This window comes from Miniopterus natalensis, chromosome 17, assembly GCF_054644295.1.
Source record: "Miniopterus natalensis isolate mMinNat1 chromosome 17, mMinNat1.hap1, whole genome shotgun sequence".
Taxonomy (NCBI): Eukaryota; Metazoa; Chordata; class Mammalia; order Chiroptera; family Miniopteridae; genus Miniopterus; species Miniopterus natalensis.
In genome coordinates this window covers 34967292-34980267 of record NC_142097.1, presented here as the reverse complement: position 1 = coordinate 34980267, position 12976 = coordinate 34967292, and the positions used below count along the sequence as shown (strand labels likewise).

The 12976-nt window shown below is 47.6% G+C and overlaps 1 protein-coding gene across 1 annotated transcript in view; it reads left to right on the top strand.

Annotated features, from left to right (window-relative positions):
- Window positions 1-5605, top strand: part of YPEL2 (yippee like 2) — a 37483-nt gene extending 31878 nt beyond the window's left edge. The window contains exon 4 of the mRNA XM_016203851.2: window positions 929-5605. Coding sequence (XP_016059337.1) covers window positions 929-1018 — 90 coding nt within the window. The 3' untranslated portion in view covers window positions 1019-5605. The remainder of the gene's footprint in view (window positions 1-928) is intronic.
- The last annotated feature ends 7371 nt before the right edge of the window (window positions 5606-12976 follow it).

Genomic DNA, 12976 nt, shown 5'->3' with positions numbered 1-12976 from the left:
GCTCCTAAGCTAGGGAAATGCAGTGCTGCAAGGTTAGGGTGGTGAGCTGCCGGGTACTTTGAGCTTTCCCTCTGGAGGCCTGGCAACTGGGTGGGGCGTGAGGGCTGCCGGGTTCCCCAGCCTGGAGTTCATACCGCTTTTGTGTCTCTGGAGAAAGGCAGTGAAGGAAAAACACAGCTGACATTGAAACAGCAAGATAAGAAATGAAAAGACCTGTTTGGCCTCACGATACTTTCCTCTCGCTGAGCGTCTTTTTCTAAACGTAACCAAGTCCAGTTTAAAATGATGACTCAGACTGTCTGAACACATCCATAGGGCAGACTTCTGGTTAGCGTCAGAAATCAACTCCCCCTAAGACAAAATCTGTGTACCTGCGTCCATTCATTCGGCAGTTATTTATCAAAGACCTGTCATGTGCCGAGCCGTCCTCTAGGCGCTCGGGATGTGGCCATGAGCGGAACAGAGGAAGTGTCTGCCTTTCGTGGAGCTGATACTGTTGTGGTGGGAGGCGGACAGCACACAGAATAGATGGGGGGTAGGTTACAGTGTGTGCTTGGGGGTGATAAGCTCTGCGGAGACAAAGCAGCAAAGGAGGAGGGGTTGTGGCGGAAGCTGTGATTTTAAGGAGCTGAGTAGTTGGGAAAGAGCTTACTGAGATGTGACATTTGGGCAGAGACTTGAATGAGCAAAGATCCTAAGGAAATTCTCTGTTGTAGATGTTGAGGAAGCCCTGGTGTCCCCTCAATGCTGGAGTTAACTGAAAGGGAGGGATAGTGTGCTTACGTGGTGGCATCGTCTCAGTGAGTCTCAGTAAAGCGGGGCAAAGACTCTAGTGCCTGTCGTTGGCCCTGCCTTTGCTCCTGTGCCACGAAAGTCACCTGCTTGTCCTTGGTCATTCAGCATCTTTTTTCTTCCTTGTGTCTCTTAGGAACATGCCTTTGAAAGCAGCCAGAAATATAAAGAAGGCAAATACATCATCGAGCTGGCACACATGATCAAGGACAATGGCTGGGACTGATCGGGAGCAGCCACCAGCCCCGTGTCCACGTGAACGCCATCCAACTGACCATTCTACCCAAGCGTGAGAGAGTGACTGAACACGTGGGTCCATCCACGTGTGGGCCTTGCCCTCTGGGGCATCCTCCCACCCCGACGCCATCTTTCTGGTGACCGGCCTCTAAATCGCTGTCTCTCTGTCTCTTTGCTTCGTATCTGTTTGTGAGTGATCCTGGCTTCTCTCTCTGTTCTAGTGTTGGCTGAAAACAAAACAGCAAAAGGAACAGATGCCCGACCGCATGGCGGCAGCCCACCTTGATCAGGGCCCAGGGCCCAGGCTGAGCTGCCTGATGGCTTCTTGTCAGGGGCGCGGTGCCCAGCACGGGGGTGTGAGCAGGAGGGAAAGGGGGGACCTGAGGGTTCCGGGGTGGGCAGGGACGGGAGGGTAGAGGTAGGGACAAAATCGTGCTACTCCTGGAGACCTGGTAACTTAGGCTTGAAATAACCAAGTTGTCTAAAAAGACAAAGAGGGGAAAAAAAATACCTCATGACCGCGTTCTCTCTGATCAGAAGCTTCTGTCCCTGACACCAAATGTGCCAGGTGAGCACGTGTGCAGCAGAGCGGCGCTAATCCCAGCTGGCGGGGCAGAGGCCTGGTTCTCCTGGGCCAGGTCGGGGGTGTCTCGGTGGCAGTGAGTGACTCGGAGGAAAGCCCAGATGGGTTTTGATGACTCCGGAGCCCCACTGCTCCTCGGGGCCATCCTCACTTCCTCTTCCTCCACGTAGGTGAGAGGAGGGGGACTACCCTTTGCAGTGGGTACAAAATCCAAACATCCCAAAGGCTTTGACCAGGAACCAAGTAAAGTCAGTAATTGAGGAGAGCAGGGAACAAAGGGGGCTGCCGTTTGGGAGCTCCTGCAGAAATGGCTCAGGTGTCGGGCCAGGAAAAACAAAACACCAAGTCAAGCTAGTTGGCATTTCTGCCTGCCTGACCTTTTTTTCTGACCCGCGATAAGAGAAGAGCATCCTGTCAAGGTAGGGGGTGGGGGCGGTGCTGGGACTAGCTTAGCTTTGAGCCGTTACAGGTTCGGTGTGTCTTTCGTCTTTGGCATGCGATGGCTTCAGGGAGGTCAGCAATTCTCTGTACATAGAGTTTTGGGTGGTTTTCTCCCGTTCTCTCATTGTAGATTGTGGAAAACAAAGTCCCAAGGCTTTGAGCTTAGTGATAGCTTGGCTGGTAGATTCCTCATGCCCCTAGCTGTTCTCCTTGGACTTGAACGTTTTGTGTGGAGAGAAAACCAGGGGTGGGGAGGGCTTAGATTTGATGTCAAAACGTCAAGTCACAAATTTTAATATTACCCCACCCCTGCTCCTCACCTCCCGATCCAAAGCTCATTATATTCGGGGGAGTGGGGAACAAATCCCTCTGAGGCTCACGAGAGAGGGAGGAGCATGTTACATTTAATCAACACTGTGAAGTCTGTTTTACAGCAATTCAGCCAGTACACGGCGCATGACGGAAACTCGCTTAGCTGAGTTCATTTCATGGCTTAGACTGAAAACATTATTGTTCAGATGTGTGTAGGTTATTCCGGTAATGCTCAGTCTCTCATTCTGATCCTATAGGACTGTTCACCTTAGACGTCACAAAAGAGTGTGTTCATGGAGACAAGAGTCTATCAAATTGATTCACCGAGATCCAAGCAGCCAACCCAGGACATTTTCAGAACTGAACCAAATTCCCATGGGGAAGGGGTCCTCGGTAGAAATGCCTTTTTGTGTCTCTGCGTGCTGACTGCAGGACGGGGGACCCGAGATGGGCATGGCCCGCCCTGCCCGTGAAGGGCAGCGGGACGGAAGCAGGGTAGCTCCAGGCTCAGCAGTAGGTTGCCTCTGTAGACAGAAGGAGTCTTAGACATTGGATTTTGTTCCCAAAGGCTTCTTGCCCACATCTTTCGGTGCTTTAGTAGCCCTGTTCTCCCCACAGTACTGCAGAGCAGACTGAAGTTCAGAAAAAGTCATGCATCTCTGCTCCCAGAGAAGTAGTTCCTCTGGCTCCCAGGCACTCCCAGGCCCAAGATCTAAAAAAATTTTAAAAAAATTTTTAACTTTCACATTCCTCAGCTGGCTTGCCAGTCAGAAATCATGGATTCCCCTCCAGCCCCCTGAAGGTAGTAGCCTTCAGTTATGGATTTTGATAGACCCCTTGCTCGGGGAATGTCCTGGCTATTGTTACTCCTTCCCATCAAAAGAAAATGGGGGCTTAAACAAGGGCAGGTGTTTTGTTTTTTAAAAGTAAAAATATGTGGCAACATAGAAACCAGACATGGGGTGCCCTAGAATTTTCAGTGGGCAGAGGAGACTGATGTGTCCCTTGTTCTTCCTTGGGGACAGGGCCTCTGACTTGCACGAATCAGAGCAGAGGTCCAATAAGACCCTGGTTTGGTTTGGTTTTTTCAGTTACTGTCCATTGAGCATCCAATGGGTGGATGACGCCATACGTGGCGTGAGAGATCTGAGTAAGGTTGGTTTTTCCAAACCTACAGAAAAAAAAACCCCAACTCATTAGGCTTTCCCTTTGTGTCAATGAAACCAAAAGTGCTTCTTAAAACTTCAGCTCCATTCATGGCTTGTCTGTCTAACGTCTGGTGGTATCAGAGAGACCGCCGCTGAGCAATGGAGATGCATTAACGCATGGCCTCGGTCGGGTCATTCTTTAATTTTCCTCACCAAATTATTGACTCAGAGCATAACCAAAGACCTCATCCATTCACCCCTGGTAGGTTCAGGGAATTGGAGTTCGATGCAGAACTTAGGTGGGGTTGAGGGAGTAAGGAGGGGAAAGGGAGGAGTGAGAATGGAAAATGCCTGGGGTTCCGCACCTCAGCCAGCACTGCCTTCGATTTCAGCTGAAGTCCAGCCGCAGACCCTCTGGTTCCATCCGAGGTCATGCGGCCTGTGGTGGCCCTGGGTTACACCCCACCCCACCCTCGATGTTAGTCTCAGGCTGCTGATGGGCGGATTTGACTCCAATCAAATTCAGCTTTCGAAGGTCACAGGTTGCCTGCTGGGCCTGACTGAGCACCGCCCCGCCTCCTAGGACGGCAAGATCATGGGAACAGGAGAGAGGACATCTTTACTGGTGGGTCAGTGTGTGAAAAAGAGGCATCCCCTTTATAAAAAGATTTTCAAGTGGATATATATAAAAGAAACAGTTGCTTGTGAATATATACTTTTGTAAATAATATTTAATTTTTTAAATAATATATTTGGTGCTGTTTTCTCAGATTCCCTGAGAGCACTTTTTATTTTCATTTTTAAATTTTATGGTTTTCTCTGCATTTCTTGAAGTATATTTTAAGGGAAACAGTGATCACCGATGTATTTTTTTTTTTTTAAAAAAAAAAAGATCTCTAGCACATTAGTCTGGAGGCAGTGAAGTGGTGCCTCTCTGTAACCCCAATGGAATGGACTCTACAGTACACTTTAGCAGGTTGAGAATCCAAATTCTTTTCTTGCACCAGTATTGGCTAGAAAATAAAAGAAATATAATCAAGTAAATTTAACAACAACTTAGAGTGAAACAAATTGGAATCATGTTTGTGTGTACGAGTGCGTGTGTGTGTGTGTGTGTGTGTGTAAAGCACTTTGCCTTGTGCCTCATGTTTTCTTTTTTATTGGGGACACTATACCTATGGTTTACACCTTGGGCACATAAGGATTTTTCTTCTCTTTCATTCGAGTGGACCAGCAGCACAACCCTCGAGGGCCTTGTTTTCCTGAGCGTGGAGCTGTTGCCGGTTTATCCCTGTTTCTTTCTTTGTGTGCTCAACTTTTCCAGACTATAAAGGAAATCTGTTGTTTGCGGAGATCAGGCGGAGTCAAATCTGTGTTTCTGAGATGTGAGTGAATTCATCACAGACCCCAGGGCTCCAGTCGTGGTAGAAGCCACATGTTAAAACATCGACTGGTTTGGGTTGAAAATAATGCAGTATAAAATAATGCACACGCCTCGTTGGTAAACAGCTGTTTTTTTAAAGGTCAGATCGCCTCAGGTTCAGGAAAAGGCTGGGAAACCAAATCTTGAACACAATCAACTTACATGTTTTTTTAAAAGTCTGCCTCAAGTGAGAAAACGTGCTAATGGTCTAAGTAGAGGAAAGAGATGTTTAATTTTTTAAATTAAAATACAGACATGAAATCTGCCAGTCGCGAATGGTAAAGCCAAGAAGCAGCAAGCTCTTCTCATTTTACCAAATTTTATCTCCCAGATGTCTTTGTATAACATTTCAGTGAGAGTGAGAGTTCCCTTTCCAACCTGCAGAGACTATCTTTGAATACAGAATCTGTTTATGCTTGTGTTTACAAACTATTTGTTGGGTTTGGGTTTTGTTACTTTCTTTTGTTTATATTTTTGTTGTTGTTGTTGGCATTTTTCAGGTCACTTTGCTTTAATAACAAAGATAATTATTTTCAAAATAATTTGTCTTCACCTTTTCCTATATTTGTACATAGTGATTCAGTATTAGAGAAAAGTGCATTGTTTCTGTCATCTTTCCAATCTGTGTTGGTGCTCATTTGAGGAAATAAAGTTTTCAAATATTAATTACTCGGAGGGCTCGTCTGTCTTCATTCACCCAGCCGGTTTTGTCTTGACATTTAATGTAAAGTAACTGAAAGGCCTGCAGGAGGTTACCCCATTCACAGATCTGTCAACTGAGACCCTGAGGCGGGATTTTCTCCAAGGACAGTTAGCCAATTAATAAAAATCAGGTCTCTTGCTTATCTGTAAATACTTCGGGCTTCAGACATCAGAAATGCATGAGTGACCTTTCTCATTTCTGTCTACTAAGCCATCTTCCTAGCTCTTCTGTTTATACTGGTTTCTTTGGGAATAGGAATGCGTTAGGTAAGGGGGAAAAAGAAGCCAAAGAACAAAATTATGTCAAAAAGAGGCAGCATGTTCTCTGGATAACTGACCAACAAAGGCAGATGGATGTTCACAGTTACATGGAAAATCAAGTCTTCTCACTCATCGAACACATTGATCAAACCGATTAGATTCCAGGCACGGGGTGGGGCTATTCAGCGCCCGAATAAATCAGCTCTTTTTGTTTCCCAAGCACCTTCCCTATGGGCGTGTCCACGTGCGCACAGAGCCCGTTGTGAGTACAATTCATGCCGGAGCCTTCATGTAGCAGTGCAAACATTTTTGTCTAGACATCATCAATTTATACTATATTTTAAAGAACTTTTTCCAAAGCTCGCCCCCATAACGGAATCCCCCACCTGCCATAGGCAGCCTAAATCGCAAAGAAAATGCTAAAACCACACAAGTGTATGCGTTCGTATGTTTTCACATTGGTGATAATGTTTTAAAACCCGGTTCCCTATAAAATAGGAAATCCCTTCTCTACTTCCATGAATTTTCACCTACCCTCGGCCCAGCCACAGTTGACTTTCATTTGTCCTTGAGCGGTTATCTCCCTGTGACCTGATTTGCTCCAGCGGATGTGCCTGTTGTTAGCTTCTTGTTTGCCTTTGGCAGACGGGAGGAGAGGAAAGATAACTGCGGGAGACTCGCAGTCTGAAGCCAGCAGCCCTTGGCTCTTCCCCTCCCCGGCTCCCCCACCTCAGGGCTGTCCTGCCCGGGAGGAAGCTGCGGGAAGCTGCGGGAAGCGCCGGGAGACTCCTCGGGCGCCTGCTCTGCGGGGCCTGTGCTTGGCCTGCACGATCTCACCCAGGGTCCTCCGTGAGCTGCCTCCTCGGCCACCCTGCGAGCCCCCACCGCCCCGCGGAAAGCGGATTTGAAATTAAACATTGACTGTTCCCGTTTTACAGGTGATGAAATGGAAGTTTTGCAAGGTTTCTCTGCTGGCGACAGGGTCAGGACACAGCCTGCCTGGCTTCCCACAGCCCTGTGCTTCCCTGTGCTGCGTTCCCAACTGTCATCTCTCCGGCCCTCGTTCTGGTGTCGCTTCACAGGGCCTTTCCCTCTGCCCTCGAGACTGCTTCGTGAGAAAGGGGTCCGGGGTGCAAATTAGAAAGTGTGAGCAAAGCCACCAAAGTCGGCGCTACCTGAGAAAGAGTGTGCGTTCCGCAGCTGAGTGTAACGGGCCTCTGTTGTTGAATGCTCTGTAATGGATTACATATGTAATCCTTGGCCCTCGGTTAATAGTAGGTACCTAATACAGTTTGGTGAGCATTGAATTAATGTGGGCGGTGGAGAATTAACAGCTTTAGAAATCTGTTCAACGTGTCAGAATCCCTAAGGAGAAGGGAGATGAGGTTAGCATCGAATGTTTTCTACGTGAGGTGCGTGGTTACACCCTGAGTGATCAAATTCTTATTTGCATGTATTTACTCAACAAGCATTTTTTGACATAAAAAGTGCCCTGTCGCCTGGCCAGTGTGGCTCAGCAGTTGAGCATGGACCTAGGATCCAGGAGATCACGGTTCAATTCCCAGTCAGGGCACATGCCCGGGTTGCGGGCTCGATCCGCAGCAGGGGGTGTGTGCAGGAGGCAGCGGATCAGTGACTCTCATCATTGATGTTTCTATCTCTCCCACTCCCTTCCTCTGAAATCAATAAAAATATTAAAAAAAAAAACAACCTGCCCCATCTAGTCAGGAAACTAACCCCAGGGAGCAGAAAATCATGGTACTAAGTGCAGAGTGTGAGAACAAAGGGCTGGGCACGGCCCTCCCTCCTGTTGGCCAGATATCCAGCCACATCAGCCACGACCCTCACACGCAGCTGTTTCCTGCAAAAGCAATTGCTCATAAATCCTTTTATCTGGACCCAATAAATGGCTCAGGTCCCGGAGCAGGGCACAGGGCACGCTCTTGGAGGTAGAGCGCCTTGCCTCAAACACGTGTTTCCCTTAGTAAAAAGGAAATATATGGAAAGGGCTCAGTCCAGTGCCTGGTATATAGTAAAGAGTCAATAATAAAATAATTGTTACAAAAGATTGCACAAGTCCATTTTGAATTGGAAGTGGGATAAAGAAGACTATTCTTTATGTACATTATATGTTTAATTTCTCAACAATCCTATAAAGCAAATATCCCCATTTTACAGAGGAGAAACTGAGGCTCAAAGGGTGTCAATGACATGCCTGTGGAAGAACTGGGATTTTTTAACTCCTGTTCTGCTTCTGAAGCCCACACCCTATCTGTGGCCCTAGCTTGCCACTCAGGAAACAGGAGTAACTGTCAAATAGGAAGCTTTCTGGCAAATCTAAGCACACACCCAACACTTCATGGCTGTTCTGTCTCATGTTTTATTCTTTTCTCGTGAAATGGAAATCCTGGCTTTTCCAGTGGAAGCTAAGAGCTTAGAACTGAGACAAGGGTCGAGTTGTGTTATACCTTTATTTTACAGGACATCGGGCCTGTTGATTTTATCTTTCTTAGGAGGGGGAAAATGTGTTGCTTTCAGTTGTTGACACTGCTTTAAAAGATAAAAATCCAAAAACTTGCCCACGCAGAAGTGACTCAAGTATCCTAACATATGACAACATCTCCATGGGGCCATTCGGGACCAACTCTCCAGACCAGCTTGGAACAAGCCAAGGATTAAAAAGTTCATGTCACATGAAGATACTTCTAATTCCCAAGTGACATGGGATCATTTTTATGAGGGACAGAATAGCTAAAGATACTGATTTTCTCAAGGCATTAGCAAATTGTTTGAAAACTCTGACAGGAGTATCGAGTTCTATTTATTTTAAATTAAAATCATGTTAATGATTTATCCCAAGCTCAGACGTGAGCAGGGTCAAGTAGAAGGAAGGTTGGCTTTGCTGTTGGACAGATGGGAATGTTAAGCCTGATTGCATCGATCCTCTGAGGAAGTCACAGCAGTTCTCAGGACCAGTTCCCATCCTCTGCAAAACACGTAAGTTACTGTGAGGATCACAGAACAGCCCAGCACATTGCCCAGATCAAATAGACTTTAGCAAGTGTCATTGTCTTTTTTTTCTGCCGAGTGACAGGAACTCACAGTGATGGGCACTGCTGGCGCACAGGACATTTAGGATCCAACATTCGTCCCTCTAACCCACCTCTATGAAGGAGACTAGGAAACCAGCGCTTGGTCGTGGGCCAGGTAAGTACCAGAACTAGACCAGAGCACCTAGGCCATCAGGTAAGTGGTCCCTGCACCACGCTACTTGCTTCTTCTAGAGGAGAGTGTGGGCATTTAGGGAAAAATACAGAAGAGCATCAGCTAGGAAAAAACCCTGGAATTTTAGGATCCTGCTTGAAACTTGATAGTAACCATCAGTGGTGGTCTTCAATAAGCGAAACGCGCTCCATCCTCGCATCCTGTCTGGTGTGCAGGCAACACGTGGAGGAGGGAGCCGAATGCCCCCAGGCTCGCTCACATCCCCAGCTCCCCCCTCAGTTTCCCCAGAGCGAGGCCATGCAAGCACAGCAACCAAGTAGTCGCATCGGGGATGTTTTATTTATGGCTTTAATAATGGAGTCTCTTGGGAAATTTTTGGTTTCCCATTCCCAGAGGCAAAAACGCATCTGTAGAATGTTCTTGAAATTTATTACTGTTTCTGTTTTTTTTCCTACCACATTATTTGAGCCGCCTTAATCGAGTTTAAAATGTACTTTCGCAAAAATAGGACGATTTGAGTTGTCACTGGTTTGGCTGACGTGCCCTGTACTAGGCCAGCACCGTGTCGAATGTTGAGAATACAGGTTGATAGACTGCTGACCATAAGAGGAACGTGATCCCGTGTCGAGCTTGCCACGTTTACTACCCAAACTGCCACTAATCCAGCAGGCGTCTGTTTTAGCTCTGTCCGGTTCCCAGTCCCTTATTTCCACAGTCATTGGAACACAGCACCCGCATGTCCTGGAGGCACTCAGGCTTGAAGTTGTTTCTGTGGTGACAAGACATGCCCAAGATTCACATTTTATTTCGTTTCATACCTAAATGGCATTCTAAAGAAATGGTAGCATCTGAGGCAAAGAGGATTGCTGGAAGGGAGGTCCACTGACCCGGGGCCCTCGCTGTGGGAGGCACTCCGGGAGTTTCTGTGGAATTAGGGGCAGTGAGTGTGCATCTTGCAAAGCAAAGGTCGGGATTGCCACAGAGGTCACTGGCTTGGACCTGTTGTGTCCAGTGCATCGGAGACTTCATCCCACCTTCGGTAGACCTAGGTTTCCCCTGAGGGACTTGCCTGAGAAAGCAGTGCCTGTGCGCAGGCAGACTCAGCATAGATGCCTGTAAAAGCCTTTCTGCCTGTGGGCAGGAGACTACCAGGCATGTGGGGGTTACAAAGCAGACTTCCAGGCTCCAGTTCGCTGCGTAACCTTGGATAGGTCAAGGTCGTTACCTGCTGAGGCTCAACCAACTGGGCCACACCGGCCAGGGCTAAAGTCACTCTTAAATTTCCTCTTAGGCCCAGCTGGGTGTGGCTCAGTGGTTGAGCATCGACCTAGGATCCAGGCGATCAGGGTTCAATTCCCTGTCAAGGCACATGCCCGGGGTTGTGGGCTCGATCCCCAGTCGGGGGCGTGCAGGAGGCAGCCGATCAATGACTCTTTTATTGATGTTTCTCTCTCTCCCTCTCCTTTCCTCTGTCTGAAATCAATAAAGATATATTTTTAAAAATTTCCTCTTGGTTCTTTGTTGCCCAGCCTACAACTGAGTAGCCCATACTTTGCTTGCTTCCAGGCCATACTGGTAAGGTCTATTCTTGGGCAACAAAGAACACATCACCCTCTGACCAGCTCAGTGAATCTTTGATGAACCAAGAGGCTTGATAGACTAAGTAAGATAATGCCCGAGTGCCCAGATGAAGCTTAGTGCTCTAGAGTTGGAGAAATGTTAACCATTGGTTGGTGCTTCAGTCATGGTGAAGGCGAGCCATCGGACGTGTGTAATTCAAAAAGTCTTTACGAGCCAGGCATTATGCTAGGGATAAACAGCTAAGGTACCTGCCCTCGGGGAGATTTCTCAATCCCCTCGAGGAGTGTTTGTTTAACAAGTAGAAGTGGGTCGTTGCCCCGTGAAAGGCCAGAGTTACTATAGCAGTTACTGGTGTGGACTAGAAAGTATACTTCTAGGAAGGCTCCCCAGGGCGCCCTGCTGCTTTCTTCCTCTGAGTCCCTGTAGCCCTTGTATCAAACCTCTGTTATGGTCCTTACCAGGTCTGCCTCCTTTCCTAGGACTCCCTCCAGGCTATTATGAAAAAGTTGCTACAGACATTTGTTGACAGATTTGTGTGTATATTTTCACTTCCCTTGGGTAAATTACTGGAAGTGAGATTGCTGGGTCATATGGCCAGAGTAGTAGTGCTAGTTTGCATCCCCACCAGCAGTGCGTGAGAATTACCGTTGCTCCACACCCTTGTCAGCACTTGGGATTGTCTGCTTGTTTGTCAATTTAGTTATTCTGATATATGTGGATAATCATTTTTTCTTTCTGATTTCTACTGCCACATACCTCCCTTGAGATAAATGTATAGAAAATCCCATCTGAACAAACAAGGTAAAGAGCCAAGAGGAGATTTAAGAGTGACTTTACATATTAGGCAAAAATATCTTTTTCTAATAAGAAAACATTAAGATAAGAATGAAAAATGAAGACATGAGAGAGCAGGTAGGTGTTGGGAAGCGGTACCCAGGTAGGGACCTCATAGTCTTTCCAATGTGATTCCTGTCTGTCATCCATCTAGGTAGGAGGCATACCTACCTTTGGCCACATTTTCTGATTAATCCATTTGGAAAGCTCCACTCTGCTCTTGGCACAGATTATGAAACTGGCCCTTTTTTGTTAACTTCTGTTTTCCAACCTAGACTCCTTTAAACCAGAAATGCCGGCTCTTGCAGAAAGATGACTGGGATGATAACATTGCTGAAACAGCCACACGTAAAATAATTATAAAAAATTGCACGCTCAAAGGCAAACCTCACCTTTGACCCAGAATTATGTTAGTTCTTTAGTAAGTACTTTGACATGGAGAGTCCTTGAGTCCCTTTGAGGAGTCATCCTGTTCCTTTCCTTGTCGCTCTTCCTTCACTTCATGGGCACACACATTTGCAGGATAATCTTGCATCTTATAATCTTGGCCATTTGGCTCGAGGCTCTGTTGAGACAGTTATGGCCTCTAAAAGCGACTGCTTGAACCAAGATCTTGAAAAATCAGGTCTGAAATAAAGACTACAAGCCCCTCCTCGTGCGTGAGAATGCAAAGGAAGGCATTTCTTTCAGCTGTGCGGGGACCACACACCCGGGGCTCGGTACCCAGGGCTGCTGCTCATACGCCTCTGTGCGCCCGCAGAGGGAACCAGACACCCCCAGCCTTCCCTAGGAGCCTGTAGGTCCCCCTTCCTTTCCGCCAAGGAGAAACTGCTGCTTGTATCCAAAACTGCCTACGCCGATCACCTCTTTCCCCAAATGCGAGGAAGGACACGGGCCCGGGCCCCGAGGGGTGAGAATTGTGAAGAATTCAGGTAACCTGCCGCCTGGGTGGCAGTGCTCGCTTTCGGTTTCTAGGCGATAAATCCTGACTTGCGAGCAAAAGGCTATTCCTGGTCCCAGCCATCCCCGCACCGCGTCCGTGCTCCCCGAGGCCCTGTATCCAGGGCGACCCGGTGCCGCGGCAAATGCGGAGCCTGCTGAAACGCAGCCGCTCGCTCCAGGCCCTGGGCTCAGACACTGATGGTGACACAATGGGGTCAAGCCTGTCAGGAAAACGGCTATTAATAGCTCATATGTATTGAGCGCTAGCTCCGTGCCAGCCACCAGATGTTCCACGTGTTCTTTTTACATCAACCTTCGCATTGGCCCTAGAAAGTAGGTCCTGTTATCAGCCCGGTTTTACAGAAAAGAGAACTGAGCATTAGTGAGACGGTGACTTCCCGAGGGCCCCAGCTCGCTAGGTGGTAGAGCTGAGTCTTAAACCCAAGAAGTGTGTCTCTGGAGCCTTCTGAACTGCTGTATATTCTACCTACAACT